General features: G+C 34.9%; 1 protein-coding gene across 3 annotated transcripts in view; it reads left to right on the plus strand.

Annotated features, from left to right (window-relative positions):
• Positions 1-4,021: 4,021 nt before the first annotated feature.
• LOC125659632 (proline-, glutamic acid- and leucine-rich protein 1-like) overlaps positions 4,022-22,958 on the plus strand; it is a 31,172-nt gene continuing 12,235 nt past the window's right edge. The window contains exons 1-9 of one of the 3 annotated variants that reach the window (XM_048891367.2): positions 4,022-4,163; positions 9,536-9,597; positions 10,835-10,940; positions 12,153-12,299; positions 14,521-14,592; positions 16,978-17,031; positions 17,148-17,334; positions 19,321-19,420; positions 21,951-22,038. In XM_048891367.2, coding sequence (XP_048747324.2) covers positions 4,044-4,163; positions 9,536-9,597; positions 10,835-10,940; positions 12,153-12,299; positions 14,521-14,592; positions 16,978-17,031; positions 17,148-17,334; positions 19,321-19,420; positions 21,951-22,038 — 936 coding nt within the window. In that variant the 5' untranslated portion in view covers positions 4,022-4,043. The remainder of the gene's footprint in view (positions 4,164-9,535; positions 9,598-10,834; positions 10,941-12,152; positions 12,300-14,520; positions 14,593-16,977; positions 17,032-17,147; positions 17,335-19,320; positions 19,421-21,950; positions 22,039-22,958) is intronic. The other 2 variants (XM_048891368.2, XR_008798670.1) reach the window with 2 other exon arrangements.

A 22,958-nucleotide genomic window follows, 5' to 3' on the forward strand; every position in this document is an offset into this window, starting at 1 on the left:
TGTAAAATGCAAATGTCTATGCATAACAATAACAAGGACCCATTCAGAAAATAGTTCTAGAACTTTAATGAATTATACTGGCATTTAACATTGAAGCTGCATAAAGATTTATTCTATTCAAATCAAGGGACATATCCCCATTTAAAGTGTGATAATTGAAAAGCATGGTGAAAATTATCTTAAAAAATCCTTTCAAGCCTCAGAAAGAGTATCCAGGTTATAACTTTCCAACATACACTTTTTTTTAAAATTGTTTAATTCATTAGTGCATTATGTTCAACAAGTGTGATAAGTATAAAAGAGATTATGCATTTATTTTTTTAAAAAGTCCTCTGTCTTATTTTTTAAAAAAAACCAAACATTTTTCCTACTTTATGTAGGGTTGTATGGGAATGGGGGGGGGATGAAGATGACATACAGTGATCAATCTGATAAATCCTACAGATACTAGGGTAATCGTAGACCTTTGAACACAGAGAGGTGGGGCATTATATAGGATATTATTATTATTATTTATTATTATTATTATGAACACACTAGAGGTGGGATCTAGTATCTGGGAGTAGTAAACATTCCCTGTCAACCGGTCGCATCTGCCGTGAGTCCTGTATCTTAATCAGGTAGACGGAGTGATCCGTGGTCAACACAAAATCAATATGTAGGCCTAACAGCCTGACTGCTTTTGGTCTAGTGACAGTTTGAATTCATTATGAATCCATTCCCTCTTCAGCTATGAATTTGTTTCTATTATACAATTTTCCTAAACAATTGTTTAATGTAGAAATGATTTATGTTTTTACTACATGTAAGCTAATTACATCATATTATTGCATGCTCTTTACATCATGTTATTGCATACTCTCTCTCTCTCTCTCTCTCTCTCTCTCTCTCTCTCTCTCTCTCTCTATATATATATATATATAACCTGTACATGGCTGTACTTTTCATTGGTTTAGGTAAGTGATTATTTCAAAATACTGTACATAACATTAATGAAATTAGATAAACCTGTTTAAATAATTGCAAGATTTGGGGGGGGGGGGGGGGGGGGGCGGATGGCAAAGGTATACAAGTTCCGCCAAAGTCCTAAAAATTCTCTCGCTGCGAAGTTCTAAAAATTATCTTGTTGCAAAGTTCTAAAAATTCTCTCGCTGCGAAATTCTAAAAATTCTCTCGCTGCGGTAGAGAATTTGTAATTTCAATAGAAGATCCATTTAGTAAATGCAATTTAATTTTCCTTTTAAGTATGAACGCATATTTTCTTTCATGTTTAACTTGATATTTGTTCTTAAAAACCATCAAGTGTTTAAACACCCCCCCCCCCCCCCCCCCCCCCCGGAGACTGCTAATTGATAAGATATAATAGGATATCTCCGGGGTAAATGATTGCTTATCTCCCAACTTTATTAATTGATAATTCCCCCCAAAATCCCAAAGTACGTGTTACGTTTTGTGACACAATAGGGTGTATAATATTATGATAATCTCATCTTAAAACAGCTTATTTTTTAACGAAAACACCGCACTCTTATTATTACATTCAATTCATGACAAACAACAACAACAAAACAAACAACGAATAACAACAAAAAGCCGATAATTTTCAGACATTTTCATCTGAAAAGAGTGTTGTACATTTGCCTTCTTGTCAAGTTTGACGCGGTACTGTAATATCATCAAACTCTTATAATGACGCGGTACTGTAATACTATCTAAACGTACAGCTACATTCAAACTCCTTTAATGACGCGGTACTGTAATACTATCTACACGTACAGCTACATTCAAACTCTTTTAAAAGTTGAAAATCTCGGTCGTTTTTAATTATTTATGACGATTACCATGACTATATTTTGACGATGTTTTATAAATAATACGCGCAGTGAGTGACGCTGTACCAAATACAGGAGAAAGAACAAGTTTAGATTTAGTTATTATTTACAACTTGTATATTTATTAAATCCCGTATGTTTGGTCGATATTGGAGTTGTAAGACTCGTGTAAATTCAACGCCACGGATACATGTGAGTCCAATGATCATTTGAACTTGTCTTCAAATTAATTCCTTGTATTCGGGTTCAGAACTTTTTATACAAACAAAACATCAAAACAAAGGTGCGTACCATCTATACTTCTGTGTTTAGTCAACCAGAAGTTATAACGAGTTAGATAGGTTACACAAGGAATAGGCTTTGGTTCCTGCTGACAAAGCTTGTAATCACAGTCATTGTCTTTGTGAAGCTCAGTTGTATTTCAAACAAACTCGGCTTTTAATTAATCGTACTTATACTTCAACTGCCTTTTCAAAAGATGAAATTCTTCAAAATCATGCTTCAGTTTTAAACACATTTAATATCCCAGTCAATGGGACGAATGAATATGAGTTAACGTACCTATGATGGATCCCTAAATTTCATAAAAACCTTTACAAACAACGATACTTTGCTGGATCCAGTAAATGTTCTACTAAGCCCCTATCTTTGCCCCTCACGAAAATATTAAATGCTCTGAGGGAGAAACTTCAGACGTATTCAATTAAATATACCTTTAAAAAAAAACACATTATAGACAGTTGCCTCTCCAATAAATCTAGTAAATATCTTGTGATCAGTTACCAAAAAATTACCTTGTTAAACACCACTATGATTCTGAGCACGGAAACACAGGCACTTGTTTCTGTAAATGACTTATGACCTTTGTATACTAATAACAACACGTGTTGTTATTAGTATACAGAGGCCATAAGTCATTTACAGAAACAAGTGCCTGTGCACGGAAATATTAAAAAGATGCCGAAGTTCCTCATCGACAATATCTTTGTTGATCAAATCTTCCGACAGTCTGTTGGAATTCCCATAGGCACATATTATGTTCCTTTGTTAGCTGACCTGTTTTAATATTCTTACGAGGCAGAATTTATTCAAAAGTTTCTACATTAGAAGAAAAAATATATTGTCGTCTTCAACTCGATTTGTAGATGTGTCAACGACATTTTATCTGTTAATGATTATCATTTTCATTCACATGTCAATTCGATATATCCCAATGAACTTAAAATAAAAGACACCACAGAGTCTTCCGCAGCTGCTCCATAATTAGATATTTTACTGAACGTTGATGTTAACGACAAACTAACAACTCATCTTTATGACCTCAGCTTCTCCATCGTCAACTTCCCATATTCATGTAGCAATATTCCAATATCACCTGCATGTGGTGTTTATATCTCTCAGCTGATTCGATACACAAGAGCTTGTTCTACGTATGATCAGTTTTTAAATCAAGGCAGGCTACTGACAAACAATTTGATGTCACAGGGGTTTCAACAATCTCGTTTAAAGTCAGTATTTCGCAAGTTCTATGGTCGTTATAATGATTTAGTTTGCCAGTATAACCTATGATTGGGTCAAATGCTGTCTGACGTGTTTCATAGCGATTGTTAGGCAGTTCTTGGCACACTGAATTTGACTACGGATTATTTCATTTACCTGATCAAGATACAGGGCTCACGGTGGGTGTTACAAGTCGACAGTGGATGCTTACTCTTCCTAGGCACCTGACCCCACCTCTGGCATATCTAATCTGGTATCGTGTTTGCCCAATCTCGGTTAAGATTCGACTCGGCTGAATATTTAGACGGCAAAGGCGCCAATCCAAATATCCAACTCAGCCGAGATTACGTGTTTGCCCAACAACTCTATTTTTTAGAATCCTGTTGGGAGTCATGAGATTGATAACTGTTCGTTATATAGATCTTCGCCTTCCACGGCAAGTACAGTCCTAACGATGGATTGATTGCTTTATTGGTTTTCCTCGAAAACAATTCATCTAACTAACCCTTCTTAATTTTTTTTTGGTTGCAGTTCTCATCTTTTATATCCCCCAAATAAGTACCCATTTTAACTGTTTTATTCACACGTAGTTCATTGTGTAAATGTGACATGGAAACTTCGGTCTTTCGGCTTTCTACCGTACTACATTTATCTATTGCAATATACACTCCTTCAGCTCAAGGTTACTCATTTTACCATTAGCAGGAAAAGATGGCGGCCTCCATGAATATCACGCTGAACAGTCTTTTCCGTAACTTGTGTGACAAAACCTTGTCTTATGAGGATCTGATTCTCCAATTAAGAAGAGTAAATGACACACAGATTCGCAATGTAGGTTTTCAACGCTGTAATTACTTATTTTTAACGTGCTTATGGTGTCCGTCCAAGGATGGCTTGAACAAGTTTCATAGTTAGAGAACACTTCCCAGGTACAGCGAGATATTTTCGCTAAAACGCGATTATCCCTCCCTAGCGAGAGTAAATATATTCCGTACAACCGAGAAAAACACTGTTGAGTACATCTCTTCGTGTTTCACGTGAAAGAAGCGAAAGGGCTAAAGTGTCTGCATGATACTTCTGCAAATATATTAATCAAAACAAAAACGCTCACAATGTGTATTGGATTTCAGACTGCTTCCCTCTTGCACAGCAACTTTGATATGCAATTTCTTGACTGTGTTGTCAATTCCATAGAAACAATTTGTGTCGTGTTGAGTATGTGTCGCACTTATTTAGCGTTGCCCGGGATTTGCCATTATTTTCAATAAAGATGCCTAAAACACCTGTTTATGGTAATGTTTACTCTCTTGCTAAAGAGGGATAATTGCGTTTTAGCGAGAATATCTCGCTTTAGGGGAAGTGTTCCCAACCTGTTGAAGTATTTTCGACCACAGGGGCTTGTCACGAATTGACCCCCTCTATTCTATATTTACACAAGCGAGGAATCCGGAATCCAAAAAAATTGCTACTTCAAATTTTCATTTTTCTCCATTTTATATTTGAAGGACATGCCTAGTCTTGATCGATCGAGGAAAGATCATAGTATGTAAAAATACCTAATATTTGTTTGAACCGGCAATAAATATGCAATGCATTTTCAGTCGTTTTGAACCACAGGAACTTTTCCTCAATCACTTAAAATAGAAGACGCGTTCTCATTGGTCAATTCAATTTGCTCTTATGCTACACTATCAGGTCATAATGTTTTGATCGCGGGTGTTGCAGGCACAGGGAATTTTTTTAGCAGTAGACAATCTTAAAAAATGTTCTCTCCTCTCAAACGTGTGAGAAAAACTAAATACATGGTCTATGTATGGGATATGATACTCAGGTGACCAAAAGGCCTTTGAGCTCGGGTTTGATGGACAATTGAATTGACGAATAAGAACATGTTTTCTATTTTGGGTAATTGAGAAAAAGCTCCTATGGTTCGAAAACAACAGAGAATGCATTGCTTCTTCATATTTATTGCCGGTGCAAACAGATATTATGTATTTTTACAAACTCTGATCTTTCCTCGATCGATCAAGCCCGGGATAGTAAGATTTAACGTCCATGAAATATTAAAATGAGACGAATGAAAATTTGAGTTACCGATTTTTGGGATTCCGGATTCCTCCCTTGTGTAAATATAGAATAGACAATGGAATATTTTAATAAGACAAAAATTTCGTGATTTGCCCCTGTGGCTTGGCTGAATATTTGGACGGACACCTTCACCGAAAGCGTCGGTCCAAATATTCGGCCAAGCCGAATCTCATCCGAGTTGTCAATTTTATCAGTAAAGGAAAAAAGTAAAATAAAAGCGAGAAACAGACATGGCCCCTACTGGTCAGTAAGCTTCATGTCTGTTCTCGCTGTTCTTCACTTTACTGATAAAATTGTCGGCTTAGCTTAGTGTCCAACTATATACCTTCTGCAGCTTGTCAGTTAGTCTGAAAGATCTGACGTTTTCCTGGCTTTTTTCTGATTTTGATATTTACAGTGCCAGGAAAACGGCAGAACCGGCGCCATTACGTAAACTGGAAATTATGAGTTTAACATTAAATTCAGCTCACAAGTATTTTTAAAAAATCCGCCCAAGAATGCCTTTTTCCTGGCATGGTAAATATCAAAATCAGAAAAACATCAGCTATTTCGGACTACTCGTCAGTATCAGATACTAATGTTGACAATTCCATCGTTAGGGTGAGGGCAACAAAGGCAGTGGTGGATCAAAATAAATTTCAAAAGAATGGGGGGGGGGGGGGGGGGGAGGTGTTCCGAGATGGTACCTGTAGAAAGGTTGGGAACACTTCCCCTATAGTGAGATCTCGCAAAAATAAATTATCCTTATTAAACGAGAGTAAATACATCGTAAAAGTACATCTATTGTGTTTCACATGTAAAAGAAGAAAAAGTGCTAAGATGTCTGATACTACTGCAAATATATAAACCAAAACAAAAGTACTCGCAATGTGCATTGGATTTGAGCCTTCTCTCTTGTGCAGCAATATATTGATATGAAATTTCTTGGCTGTGTTATCAATTTTATAGAGGCAATTCACACTACACTGAGGTATGTCACAATTATTCAACAACAAAACACCAGTTCATGATAATGTGTATTTGCTTGCTAAAGAGGAGGGATAATCGTATTTTAGCAAGGTCACACTGTTTCCAACCCATAAGAATCTCTCCATAGAGTCCAAAGGATACTGAAATTACCAAATAAATGATTGAAATTACTATTAATGGGCCAAAATTACCTCAGGTCATGTTCTTCTATATGTCCTCTAGACATATATAAATATATTCATTATATATATAATTACAGTGGAGCCTCGTTAATCCGGACACTTTGGTTCCCAGCAAAATCGTCTGGATAAATGAAGCGTCCGGATAATTGAATCGCATATTTTCTATCTTTACATAAGTAACCAATATATGTCTACTTTATTGATGCATAGTCAATTAAACACATTCTATCATTGGATTTGACCATTTGCATTAGTAAATAAATTATGATAATGTTAACATTTACATGTATTTCAAAGCACTAAAATCTAATGTACGGTGTTCAGTGTATTTGCCCGTGCTTACATTGTGCATATGAGCCCAACAAATAAATATACAAAACTGTGTACCGTATGCACTAAAACAAATAATGAAGCACTTTATGTAACTATAAGTAAATAAATCATTACATTAGTAACTAATATAATCATTCACACTTCAAACATTTCATCACACTTTTACTTCTTAAAGAGGCCGGTAATTTCCATATGTCATGATTCACGGGTTTGGTGGTCTGTTAAAACAATCTTCATCGTCCAAAGTTGATATAAGAATTTCATGATTATCATGTCAGTTAACAACATTCTTTAACCAAAATTCAATCTGCCAGAGTTTATATTTCTTACTCTATAATTATCCAAGCCAATATCGGGAGAACAAAATCATTTACGCTCGTAATATCAAGGCCTACTACTGCTTTGATCTAGCCACGCGCACCTATTATTTTCATGATGCGATAATAACAGAACAAACTCGGGTGAAACTAACATTACGGGTACATACAAAATTTAATTGTTATTTTCCTTAAAATGGCAATTTTCTCACTTCTACCCAGAGTTTAAAAATTCGAAAGCAATAAAGCTCTACAACATCGTAACAAGAATTAATCGTACACAGGTACATTCTACATGCGTGACATTCTAAACGTTTAAAACTTACTACGTATACATGTGCATTAACATACATGTATATTTCACGCCAATCAACAGTATAAAATCCAGAATCTAGAAGTATAATCTACACTATTTAGATTTACATAAGCCGATAATCAATTTACGAATCAATACAACTGATATGTGTAGCAGTTAAAAAAATTATCATTACAGCATGATGTTTAATTTATTAATACTATTAGGCTATTGATCAAGACTATAAAATAATATGCTACAGATTTATTTACAAAATTCAACACTACACACAATAAAAATCTTATGTGCGAAAATTGGCAATACCATGTCTCGATTGGCACGTGCTATCTAATTGACATATCATCACACACCACCTAATTATAGGTAGGTGTTGACAGGGTACAGGCAATCGCTTCAATTAGACAGTTTGGCTTGTTTTCTTTATAATTTGCGCCTTGCTGAAATTGTCCAACACAGACCTTCCCTAAACAAAATTACCGTCCGGATTAACGGTACAATTTTCAATGCATTATAACGTTTTGTAGTAAAAAGTGACCGTCTGGATCCGGAACGCGAATTTCCGGATTAATGATGCAAAATAATGTATAAAAATTCCGTTCCCTAGAAAAATCGTCCGGAAGGTGAAGCGTCCAGATTAATGGCGTCCGGATTACCAAGGCTCCACTGTATATTAAATGTTATAGATAGCTAAATAGACACATATAAAATTTCATGATTGAAGGAGTTGTGGTCAAAAAAGTATCTTGTACTGGTGGTAAACTGTAAATACCAAGTACTAGTGATTATTGAATATACATATCTTATACCTTATGTTATCTTATTAATAAATATATTCATTATATATATAAATATACAATGTTATAGATAGCTAAATAGCATATGGTAGCCACAAGTGTAAATTTGAAATAGTGAGGAGATGAGGCTAGAGGAAAAACACAAATGGCTGGATCTGCTGAATCTGGTCTATAACAGACACAAAATGGACACAGAACAGAGTCGGACATAAAACAGACATAGAACAGACACAAAACAGACAGAGAACAGACACAGGACAGACATAGAACAGACACAAAACAGACATAGTACAGAGAACAGACACAAAACAGAGAACAGACACAAAACAGACATAGAACAGACACAGGACAGACATAGAACAGACACAAAACAGACACAGGACACACATAGAACAGACACAAAACAGAGAACAGACACAAAACAGACATAGAACAGACACAAAACAGACATAGAACAGAGACAAAACAGACATAGAACAGACACAGAACAGACATAGGACAGACATAGAACAGACATAAAACAGACACAGGACAGACATAGAACAGACACAGGACAGACATAGAACAGACACAAAACAGACATAGAACAGACACAGGACAGACAGAGAACAGACACAGGACAGACATAGAACGGACAGAGAACAGACATAGAACAGACACAGGATAGACATAGAACGGACAGAGAACAGACAGAGAACAGACACAGGACAGACATAGAACAGACATAAAACAGACATAGAACAGACACAGGACAGACAGAGAACAGACACAGGACAGACAGAGAACAGACACAAAACAGACACAGGACAGACATAGAACAGACACAAAACAGACATAGAACAGACACAAAACAGACACAAAACAGACATAGAACAGACACAAAACAGACATAGAACAGACACAAAACAGACATAGAACAGACACAAAACAGACATAAAACAGACATAGAACAGACACAAAACAGACATAGAACAGACATAGAACAGACACAAAACAGAGACACAACAGACAGAAAACAGACACAGCAGAGGTACATGTATGGTCTGCTTTTTGCATCCTGTAAGGTGTTTTATCTGGTTGGGACTGTGCTTGTAACAAATAAAAACTTTACAGATCTAATTGAGGCAGATTATGTTGTGGGACTTTCGGAGAATTTACTTTTGCAATCTTAATGATAATTATTGTTTTTGGTTTTTTTTTTCAGAAGTCAAACTTTCAGGATACAATTGGACAGATGCACACATTTCTCCATACTGCCAGTGATAGGTAACTTTTCACGAGCTAGCCTTTAAAATATATATATAACCTTCATGAACATTGTTAACCTTCATAAACATTTAACCTTTATAAACATTATTGTTAACCTTTATAAACATTATTGTTATAACCTTTATAAACATTATTGTTATAAATTTTATAAACATTGTTTAACCACTTTAAACATTATTAATCGGCCTTTGTTATTGGTTTAAAAGATAAGAAATTTAAGGTGAAATTCGGTACTAGAATTAAGCTTAATACTATCATTACAAGCTCATGTCCTAAGGTAAATTCTATGAGTTTCAATATCTAATTGAGATATTGTTTTTTATTCACTTTGTTAATTTAGATAATGATTAAAGAGAAATTGTGATTTTTCCTTATTTTTAAATTCGCCCGTTGACAACAAGGCCAAAAATAAAATGGGGTGTGAATATTTCTCCGTATACAGTAGTGATGTGATGGACTAGTACATACAGATTTATACAGTAGTGATGTGATGAACTAGTACATACAGATTTATACAGTAGTGATGTGATGAACTAGTACATACAGATTTATACAGTAGTGATGTGATGGACTAGTACAGATTTATACAGTAGTGATGTGATGAACAAGTACATACAGATTTATACAGTAGTGATGTGATGGACTAGTACAGATTTATACAGTAGTGATGTGATGAACTAGTACATACAGATTTATACAGTAGTGATGTGATGAACTAGTACATACAGATTTATACAGTAGTGATGTGTTGGACTAGTACATACAGATTTATACAGTAGTGATGTGATGGACTAGTACATACAGATTTATACAGTAGTGATGTGATGAACTAGTACATACAGATTTATACAGTAGTGATGTGATGGACTAGTACAGATTTATACAGTAGTGATGTGATGAACTAGTACATACAGATTTATACAGTAGTGATGTGATGAACTAGTGCATACAGATTTATACAGTAGTGATGTGATGAACTAGTACATACAGATTTATACAGTAGTGATGTGATGAACTAGTACATACAGATTTATACAGTAGTGATGTGATGAACTAGTACATACAGATTTATACAGTAGTGATGTGATGGACTAGTACATACAGATTTATACAGTAGTGATGTGATGGACTAGTACATACAGATTTATACAGTAGTGATGTGATGAACTAGTACATACAGATTTATACAGTAGTGATGTGATGGACTAGTACATACAGATATTTACTTTTACAGGGTGCGAGGTTTGCTGCTTTTATCCTGTCTTATCAGTCGTTGTGACACACAAGATTTAAACCAGCACATGGCTACCTGGCTGAAAGTTATCACTCAGATACTGCAGGTAATTTCTTTTTCTGTAGTATGATCACTCAGATACTGCAGGTAATTTCTTTTTCTGTAGTATGATTTTGTTTTTGATTCTTGAAGCAGATTTAAATGACCCAGAAAGACGAGTGAACACTTTTTGATCAGAGTGTTATGTCAGTCTGAGTCAAAGGCACTCTTCTTGTAGGTTACCTTAGGCAAAGATATCTCATAATGTTTAGTTCACCTGATCAAAGCATGTCTGTTGTCTGTCAGAGTCATCATTGTAAACTGTTCGACTTTTTCTCAAGAACCACTGGGTCAATTTCAACATAACTTGCTACAAAGCATTGTTAGGCTGAACAGATTCCAGTTTGTCTAAAGAATGGTTATTCTCAATCCCAAGAGGGATAATTAAGGAATATAATGAAAATATGGAGTGATGTTTAAGAATGATCGAGAATACTGCTTCCAAAAATATAAACAAAATATTTCAAGAAAACAGAAATTGTACTTTGGATATCGTGTGTTTTTGAATTAAGGAATGAAAGTAATTTTTACTCGTTTTATACAATATAAAGTAATTTTTACTCGTTTTATACGATATAAAGTAATTTTTACTCATTTTATACGATATAAAGTAAGTTTTACTCGTTTTATACGATATAAAGTAAGTTTTACTCGTTTTATACGATATAACGTAAGTTTTACTCGTTTTATACGATATAACGTAAGTTTTACTCGTTTTATACGATATAAAGTAATTTTTACTCGTTTTATACGATATAAAGTAAGTTGGGGAGTCTACGTATTATAAACCAAGAGACAGTTTATAAAAAAGTGTAAACTGTTCCAACTTTCTTTATATCTTATAGAATGAGTAAAACTTTCTTTATATCGTATAAAACAGTAAAACTTACTTTCATAACTTATAATTTTAGATAAATTCAGAAAAACAGATTTGTTGTAATATATAAATTGTTGACACGGAAATGATGCTAATGCAGCCAAGGGTTGTAGAGAAGTGGAGCGGATTGTAAACCGTTGGCTAGGGAAGATGTATAACTATAAGAAATAAACTTCACAGCATCATTAGTGCTTCATGAAGTATACGGCCATGAAGTGTTGCAATTCATACTCTCAAGTATTTTCAAAAATGAAAATTTCATCAATAACTGTTGTGATTTGTTGATTTCATCAATAACTGTTGTGATTTGTTTATTTGATCAATAACTGTTGTTATTTGTAGTCCCGGGAGCCTGCTGTTGTTCTGAAGCTGACCTGCCATGTCTGTTGTCAGCTCATTAAAGTGTCCACTAGTCTCCTAACAACGAGGAAATCCATGCAGAACTTTGTTCCTCAGCTGATTCCTCTGGTTTTGGTAGCCTCTTCCGAGGTATACATGTTTAAAATAGAATTTGTCATTCCTCTGGTTTTGGTAGCCTCTTCCGAGGTATACATGTTTAAAATAGAATTTGTCATTCCTCTGGTTTTGGTAGCCTCCTCTGAGGTATACATGTGTCTTAAGTTGTTGAATGGATATATTTTGAACGTATCACTTTATTTTGTAATGTAGACTGACTTACTGTGTTACAATGTGATTTGTGATGTATTGCCTTTTTTAGTATTTCTGATTTCATTATAACATAATAAGGTATTAGATGATAATCTTCAGTTACTTTTTGTCTTTTTAGCTCGTATGAGCCAAAGGCTCAATTGAGCTTTATTGATACAAATTTTTCTGTTGTCTGTTGATGTGATCGAGACCTTGGTTAACTTTTCACATTTTTCTGTTGTCTGTTGACGTGTCAATGTAATTAAAATCAAATTCTAAGATTTGCTCACAATTGCTACAATAGGATCTAACATAACCCCATAGGGGGTCACATCTGCATGACCTTTCGCTTGGAATATTCATGAGAACTATCATTCAGTCAGATTGGGCCATACAGACAATGATGGCTATTTAGGTAGTTCCCGGCAATTTGTTAACAAGTTGCAGTAATCTCTCTTCCACGAAGTTTATTCTACACTATAAAATTGTGTATTCTCACATAAGGAATTTTAAACTTTCGCAATAATGCCTAATCTATTCCGTTTATACAAACAACAAAACATATGATGTAAAATACACCCAAATCAAATTAATTGTGAATTGCGATTTATGTATGAATAGCGATGGGATATTTGAATAGTTTTCAAGATGGTTTACTTAATTGACGTGAGGAATAACGCCAGTCGTTGTAAATTGTGCATTGTGACATCACATCTAGTGCGATGTGTTTTCTTTCAAACCAAAGAATTGCAGCCATTTTCCTTGAATTGTGAACACCGATAAGCAACGCGCTGATTGGCTAACATAAAGTTCACATGAACATGCCTCATAGTCGTGTGTCAGATCTTCTAAGAAGTCTTGATTTTAATTTGATTGTTGACATGGTCGAGACTCATATTTTCTGTTGTTTATTGACGTGGTTGAGACCTTGGTTAAATTTTCACATTTTCATTCCTAAAAAAGCATAGGGCCAATTTTATCCAAACTTTTTACAAAATATCCGGGTGCTGCATGAAGAAAAGCCATGTTTGCTTAGCTGAAGTCATGATCTGTTCTAAAGGGAGATAATTAAGAAATAGTTAGGAGTATGTAAAAGTTTCAAAAGATCAAGAGAACAAGAGTAAATCTACATATTTATGTAGGAGAAAAAATTGGGACTGTGAGATTACTTTGAAGAGATCAAGAACCTCGAGAGATTAAAATTTGTGACATTTAGACTCCCTTATATTTATTTTAGAATTGTTTTGCTTTTGTTTTTGACAACGAACAACTAAACTATAAATTGAATTGTGATAAGGGAAATGGAAGCATCTAATAAGATTTAGAAACGTGTGCTCCATGAGTTAGGGGTTCTAATTTGATCAGGCCTCAGAGTTTAGATATGTAATTCATGTAATGGAAATCTTTCAATTTTACATTGAGCTGGGGGTCAGGTAGAAATCTTAGTTTTGCAATGTGCCATTGGGATATCTTACTTTCTGCACTGCGGTGGGATCAGGTGAAAATCATGCGTTTGCACTGTGTTGAACTGAGTCGTAATACCAGGCTGGACATGTTTGAAGTGTGCCTCACATGTAACAGGAAATCACTTTACCTCACAGATTTCATGCCTGTACTTTCACCAAGCAAATTCATCACTGTGTAGTACTGTATACTGAGATTTGAGGGAAGGTTGGGGATACATGTCGTAAAAACATCTCTTGTTTAGTATAGAGTGTACAGCATGAACCTTGGATTACCAATAGGGGTTTGAACTTCAAGGCGAGCTTACTGTCGATCTCGATCTCACAATATTAAAGGAACATATGGTGAAAAAGCGAAACTTAAGACTAAATGTGAGCTTTTCTCAAGTTTTATGTTCCCAGTAAGTGTTGGAATGGGTTTAAAGTTTTATGTGGAGAGCTACAACTGCTCAGGTGAGTGATGTGGCTCATGGGCCTCTTATGATAACGACTCCATACAAACTTGCATCTGCTCTTACAAAATCTCCAATTTGTAAATTATTTATAATTTTTGGTAGTTTTTATATAAACAGCTGTTACAGATGTGGTTTCATTTTCAGTGGAAGAGACAGTCCATTGCCGTTCTGAACGCCTGCATCACCCACTATAGTACCGTCTGTGGACCATTCAAGGTATGTCTCGCTCTTTTATTAATAGGAATTTCATATGATGTAGGACTATTATCCCAGTACTTAAACGCATTATTCATAGATATTTTGTGAGTAACAACACGCTGACCAGCCGTGTTAACTAATATGATCACTCCAAATTAACTAATATGATCACTCCAAATTAACTAATATGATCACTCCAAATTAACTAATTTGATCACTCCAAATTATCGATAAATTGTGGTGTTGTCAGTTTTTGTACAGTAAATCTTTTCTAAACCTACCAAAGTGAGTTTTTCTTATCAGAATTTGTTAGTCATCTGTTGTTGTAGTTACCTTTTCAAGTTTTCCACTTCTTCTCCAGAATCACTCAGCCAATTTCAATGAAACTTTACATAAAATATCCTTGGGTAAAGAAGATTCAAGCTTCAGAAATAGAACCATGTTCCTTTCCAATGGGAGATAATGGTGCAAAATACGAAGGGTTCATGAAATTAAAACTTTGATGAAAGCTTTGAATCCTTGTATCTTTGTAGCCTAGATACAGATTTCTTCAGATTAGGAACATTAGGACCAGGGTGAGGCAGCAGTAGAGATTTAAAGTTTTACATAAAAATACAATTCAACCTCGTTATCTTGAACTAGATGGGACCAAGAAAAAACGTTGAGATATCCAAGAATTCGAGATATCAAGGATAAAATACTTAAAGAATAAGTGGTTGGGACTTTGAATCGCTTTGACATATCCATGGTATTCGAGATATCCGTGTTTGAGATACTGAAGTTCAACTGTAGATTTAAAAAAATCTAAAATCTCAGGAACTGCAAGTTAAAGGTACAATGTATCAAACTGATGCATGCAAGCATCCACTTTGACTTCGTGAGCTGTAACCTTTTCTACTGACATGTTTTCTGTTGGTAGTCCCTGTTTTATAAACTGTCGTACTCTGAAATATTACAATAGACATGTTACAGGTCTACAAATATAAAGTCTGTCAAATTTTGTTGTGACCAGATATGGAAAGAAAATGGAAAGTCAGTTATGGTCAAAACGTGGGGAAAAGGTGGCAGGTTTAAAATCTGGATTGGTTACAAAGCTTATTAAGGTGCACACTGTGAATTAAAGTGCTTTTATTGGATACTACTGGAAATGTTTGTAAATCATGCTTGAATGAGCAGAAGTTGGGGGGGGGGGGGGGATTGTCACTGGAACAAAGGAATACACTCTCAATGTTCATTATCTTAATTGTTTTAATATAATTATGTAAACAAACCACCTATAGACAATCACTAATCGATTCTAAAAAAAATTATTGCGCGTGTGTAATACTTAATGGTGACATATAAACATCTGTGGGCCATAGGGTAGAAAGTTTTATTTCATCATATTTTGATAAAGTGGATGGTTGACCAGACAGCAGTATATAAAGGATTTTGGAAGCTTATTGTATCATCTGCTAGATGAAGTGTACATGTAATTCATTGTAAACCCCCCTCCCCTTCTGAACAAAGGTTAGGGGACATATACTGGAATCACCTTGTCCATCTGTTTGTCGGCTCGTCCGTTCTTCTCTGCATCAGGCTATCTGTCCACCATACACTTGATTGTCCAGAGGATTAGAACTTTGTGTATATCTTATATGAATTGTAAAGGTGTGCACCTGCAATTTTGATTGAGATTTTTTAACATTGAAGGAAATTATGAGATTTTTTAACATTGAAGGAAATTATGGATATTTCTTTTTCAACTTTATGGACTGTGTCATTTAGTTTTAGATTTTGTAATGATAAGTTCTCTCATAGAGCCTGCCGCATAAGTTAAGGAGAGGATACGATGACTCCATTATACAATGGAATCATTGTGTCCTCTGTCCATCTGTCTGTGAATATGATTACACCCCCGCAAACAAATTTTGGGGGTGGTGGTATATTGGAATCACATTGTCTTTCTGTCCATACACTTAATTTGTCCAGAATACAGATGCATCTTTAACGCCAAAAAACAGATTTAATTAAAACTTTGTGTATATCTTATAAGAAAAATGAAGTTGTGCACCTGCTATTTTGTTTGAGATTTCTTAACATTCGAGAAAACTGTGGATTTTTTTTACCATATTGATAGAGGTGTATGTGTCATGTTGTCATTGTTCATGGTATATTCTGAAAATCATTTATTCTTCATTGATTACAAATTCACTATTTTCCACCATCCAATGTGCTCTGTATTAGTCTTGTATGGGTAGTTCTAGCTTTTATAGGAAAAGAAAAAAACAAACAAAAAACAAAAGAAAGAAATTAAAAGATAAGATCTTTACAGATGAGTTATGAAATCTTGATCGCATCATGCTATATCTGTACAGATGAATTATGAAATCTTGATTGCGTCATATTATATATTCTTTACAGAGTAGAATTGAGAAATGTATCCATCAGGAACTGCAATCTGGCTCCGTAACCAAGGTAACACCTCAAAGATTCCTTCTGACCTTTCTTTCCTGTCAACGTTTATTAAATCATTAGTCTATCAGAATGAATATGACATTTCGGAGCAGTGTGTCGTTACAACTCTGTTGTAGGAGGTTGTTTCCTGTTTTTGTTTGCTTTCCTGTTGCGGCACTAGTGGTAATCAGAAGGTCAAGTATACAGAGGGCTGGAGCTCACAAGTCTCATATTTGCTGAATGACCTTCACAGTCTCACTGACCAGATCTACAATGACCTTCACAGTCTCACTGACCAGATCTACAGAGACTTATCTAACACAGGTCAAGTGCCTTTTTATTCTTCCATTCATATAAAGTTCAGGACTTATGTGGCGTTTCTGACATTTTCTCTTAAAATTATTTTTTCATCTCCTTGATATGAAGAGTTCTGGTGTAATTTCTGAAATAGGTTTAAATTTTACATTGTAGTAATATAACCGTACTTTGTATATCGGCCTGAGTCACAGAGTGGTTAGATCACCTAACTAGTAACACAAGGGTCCTAAGTTCAATATGTCCTTAACATATACAATATTTCTCAATAATGTATAATTTTTCACGAATTTCACGTACAATTCATTTGCATTCTATCTCATTTCTACAAAAAATCTTAGGTTATATTATTATGTCTGTTTTAGAGTTAGCCTATTTTGATAGTTTCTGGTTGTTGCAAGTAAAAATGTAAAGTCAGCTCTTATGTATAAACAGTAAGTTGTATAAATGGACATTACTGTAGCAAAGAAGGAGAGAAAAATCTTTGGAACAATTGTGTATTGAACTTCTGGTGTCTGAAGTTTTATGCTCTGCCATTGTAAGGGGAGAGATGTATAGATATGATGGTGTTTCAGGAGTCTCATAAGTTCACCATGAATTTCACTTTACTTCTCTGTCCTTTTTAGTCTGAAACCGTTTTACTTCAAAAAACATAGATGGACTTTGTGAACAAGAGTAAATTTTCTACGAATGACCTATCTTTGAAATATATTTGTAGTAGCAATATGACCTCGCTCATGAAATTGCTCCATGTGGGTGGACAGTAAAATGATATGAAAATATGCACCTCATCAGAATTTAACAATCTGGGAAAATGTTCATATCTTAGGATTTCCAACAATTTTTAGAAATAACAAGTAATATCAAATTGTACGTATATGTTCCTTTGTCAAAATATAGTAAACTTTGTTTGAAAATAATCGTCATTTTAGGGGGCAAATTTAGCTAGCTAAAATAGTGTATCTTTACATGTATTGTTGTTTGTGACTGCTGATGTAAGCAATGTGACTGTTGTTATGGGTTAGGTTTATCAATGTGACTGTTGTTATGGATTAGGTTTATCAATGTGACTGTTGTTATGGATTAGGTTTATCAATGTGACTGCTGATGTAAGTAATGTGACTGTTGTTATGGATAAGGTTTATCAATGTGACTGTTGTTATGGATTAGGTTTATCAATGTGACTGTTGTTATGGATTAGGTTTATCAATGTGACTGTTGTTATGGATTAGGTTTATCAATGTGACTGTTGTTATGGATAAGGTTTATCAATGTGACTGTTGTTATGGATTAGGTTTATCAATGTGACTGCAGATGTAAGTAATGTGACTGTTGTTATGGATAAGGTTTATCAATGTGACTGTTGTTATGGATTAGGTTTATCAATGTGACTGTTGTTATGGATTAGGTTTATCAATGTGACTGTTGTTATGGATTAGGTTTATCAATGTGACTGTTGTTATGGATAAGGTTTATCAATGTGACTGTTGTTATGGAATAGGTTTATCAATGTGACTGTTGTTATGGATTAGGTTTATCAATGTGACTGTTGTTATGGATTAGGTTTATCAATGTGACTGTTGTTATGGATTAGATTTATCAATGTGACTGTTGTTATGGATTAGGTTTATCAATGTGACTGTTGTTATGGATTAGGTTTATCAATGTGACTGTTGTTATGGATTAGGTTTATCAATGTGACTGCTGATGTAAGTAATGTGACTGTTATGGATTAGGTTTATCAATGTGACTGTTGTTATGGATTAGGTTTATCAATGTGACTGTTGTTATGGATTAGGTTTATCAATGTGACTGTTGTTATGGATTAGGTTTATCAATGTGACTGCTGATGTAAGTAATGTGACTGTTGTTATGGATTAGGTTTATCAATGTGACTGTTGTTATGGATTAGGTTTATCGATGTGACTGCTGATGTAAGTAATGTGACTGTTGTTATGGATAAGGTTTATCAATGTGACTGTTGTTATGGATTAGGTTTATCAATGGCTGACACGGAGATCACGGAATCCTGCCGGGAGTCTGACCTAGTGACACTCTTCACTAATCTCATGCAGTGCCTAAACAAGATGCTCAGGTCAGCAAATTTATTCAAAGAAGCATATTCCCGGTATGAGCCATGCAGTCTCAGACACTAAGGTTTTCTACTCATTTTGAACCCCCCCCCCAATACTAACAGATAAACTAGAACAGAATCACTGTATTTTCCCATAAAGTTTTGTGGATGTGTGTTATAACGTATAGGGGCCTGAAGTACATTCCTGTGACATTTATATGTTATGTACCTGGATATTACATACCTCATTAAGTATTATGTACCTCATTGGATGTTATTGTAGGTACTTCATTAGATATTAGGTACCTCATCAGATATTATGTACCACATCAGATGTTATTGTAGGTACCCCATTAGGTATTATGTACCTCATCGGATGTTATTGTAGGTACCCCATTAGATATTATGTACCTCATCGAATGTTATTGTAGGTACCTCATTAGGTATTATGTACCTCATCGGATGTTATTGTAGGTACCCCATTAGGTATTATGTACCTCATCGGATGTTATTGTAGGTACCCCATTAGATATTATGTACCTCATCGGATGTTATTGTAGGTACCCCATTAGGTATTATGTACCTCATCGGATGTTATGTAGGTACCCCATTAGGTATTATGTACCTCATCGGATGTTATTGTAGGTACCCCATTAGATATTATGTACCTCATCAGATGTTATTGTAGGTACCCCATTAGATATTATGCACCTCATCGGATGTTATTGTAGGTACCCCATTAGGTATTATGTACCTCATCGGATGTTATTGTAGGTACCCCATTAGGTATTATGTACCTCATCGGATGTTATTCAGGGTTCGAAATTAACTTTTTCAAGCACTAGTCTGTATGGACTAGTCACTGTTGATGTTCACTAGTCCGCAAAGCATTTCACTAGTCCGTCCAGTATATCATAAAATGATCTTCATTTTAATCAAACCAAACACATCACAGTTGCAAACAATTCAATTTCTGACACCTACAGAAGAAAAAGAGACCACCATATTTTATTTCGCATTCAAAATCTTCAGAAGCATACAATATTAACCTCCGAGTTAATCCTTTTATAAACGTCTATAAGTGCGTTCGAGATTGATGTTCCTGTTCTTTTGGTGCTCAGATTTTAGAGTCACAGGAGTTCGAAATTTTATCAATAAAGTCGATAAAATTCACTCGATTGACCAAGTCATGAGCTATAGTGTTATGAACTACTGTGTTAGAGTCGCGAATGACGAGAACATGTGCGCACAAACGTGCATGTTCTCAGACCACACTACTTGCAATTCTTACACCTAGAACACGTTCTCGTGATGTGTACTCGGCGTTCGGAATCGGCAGGAATTTGACAATTTGTACACGTTCGAAGAACGGCGGTCTCGAACGCACTCCATGTGTTTGGAAGATCAGGATGTCATAGTCATGCAAACACTTGACCATGCAGGTAATCAACCATAAGTTCAAACATCTAAGAGACTCAGACAAATCTTCCTAAAAATCTTTACCACATTGAAGATTGATTTCCGGATTTTCACTAGTCCGTACGGACTAGTGCTATAGAGAGTTCACTAGTCCGACTCGTTTTTTACTAGTCTCGGACTTACGGACATGAGTTAATTTCGAACCCTGTTATTGTAGGTACCTCATTAGATATTATGTACCTCATCGGATGTTATTAGATGTTATGTAACTTAGTTAGATTTTAGAATCTTGTGGGATATTAGACACCTCATTGCCATGTTAGACACCTCATTAGATGTAACTATAGGTACCTCATTGAATATTGGACACCTCATTGGATATTAAATTCCTCATTGGATGTTAGGTACCTCATTGCCATGTTAAGTACCACAATAGAGTTGCATGATTTGTTTTTTAGACACTGATATAGGAACCTCTTAAGGCCAAAAATACAATTAATTTGGAACCGTACGATCATATTAGTTTCAGGTAAATACTAGATATGAAGTACACAGTACACGGTATGATCTGATGCAGTGTGTTGTATTGCTGGGTCTCTATGATGTCATCAGTACTCAAAATCAAGAACGATGAGTGTGGCACATTCCTTGTGAACCTGCAACCTTGAACTCAATTTTCTTATGTATTTGGAGGCATTCATGTTTTTGTAGAACAGTTCAATTTCATATTCTTGAGCACAGTTCTGCTTATTTACAAAGAATATTCATACTGTTCCTATGGCCTTTAAAAAGATTAGAATTTTAGTGTAAAGTTGTAAATACATGTGTATTAATGTCATAGAAATAACCCTATAACATAATGCATTCTAGTACAATATTTAATTTCTTGAGAATGTACATGTGATGAGTACTGAGATATAGCAGAGGACCAGTGTGAAAAACTAATGGCTTTCTGACTGATAATTTCTAAAATCAAACATACACATGATATTTTACATCTCCCAGATTTACCAGGTGGCTCCCAAAAACAGAGTATAGAAATGGTGGAACTATGTGCTATATGTTTTAGATATAGTGTTGATGATTTCTGTAAATTGTGTTGTATATAATACGTGACTTTATTCATTCGTAGAAAGTCTTTTCCTGCTATGGTCAGAATTCCGGTCGAGAAGATCCTGGAGTTTGTTGATAAAGTTCTCTTTGTGGATGTTGCTAAATTGGTGAGTAACTTCAGCACTATACATACTTCACTTTCACCTGTGATTTGTAGAATGACTAGAATTTTGCCATGCTTGTTCCTTTATCTTCACATAAAAGAAGAGGATAAAAAACTATCATATCATTATTGTTTTTGTATTCCAATTAATAAATATAGGTGCGCTTTAAAACCTACTTTGATATTTTGTGAACTATATTTGACTCTGATTCCTAAGCATTCTATACTACTACTTTAGGGACAATCACAGAGGTGATAAAAAAGCTTGTGTAGCACCCTCTGGTAGATATTGGGCGTGTACTACTTTGTTGACTATCATTCAGACCAGCTGATCAATGTTTACGAATCACGGATTAATTATTCAGATATACATGTACTCATTCTCTGGATAATTTTTAAACAAATTATTTATGCTCATATTCTATTTTGAAAATGTTTTGTTTTGAAGTCTGTGAAATCAGATTATAAGTTTCTTGTCTGTTTGTCTGTCCTTCCATCTGTCTTTTTGTCAGTTTGTCTCTCCATCCATCTGTCTGTCAGTCTATCTTTGTCCATCTGAGTGTCTGTCTGTCCATCTGTTGATTTTTAAAAAAAAAAATGTTTGCCTTATATCCAAACTTAAGTGGACTTTTCTGATCAACATTTATCAGATAAAAATGTCTACTTGACATTAATTTTCCAAGTACACAATTTACATCTTGACCAATTTCAGCTGAAATTGGCACAATATCCTTGATTGAAGAGAAGTTTCGATAATTGTAAACTTTCAAAACATCTAAACAGTAGAAGTGCAAAATATCCAAAATTAGCAGAGGAAATTCGGGCTACCGTAGATCTTATAGAATTTGCCTGTATTTATTAGTCAAGCTTTGCAAACACACAGTAATGCAGCAAATTAAGATAAAATTTGTAATAAATCACAAA

Source organism: Ostrea edulis, chromosome 9 (genome assembly GCF_947568905.1).
Source record: "Ostrea edulis chromosome 9, xbOstEdul1.1, whole genome shotgun sequence".
Classification (NCBI taxonomy): domain Eukaryota; kingdom Metazoa; phylum Mollusca; class Bivalvia; order Ostreida; family Ostreidae; genus Ostrea; species Ostrea edulis.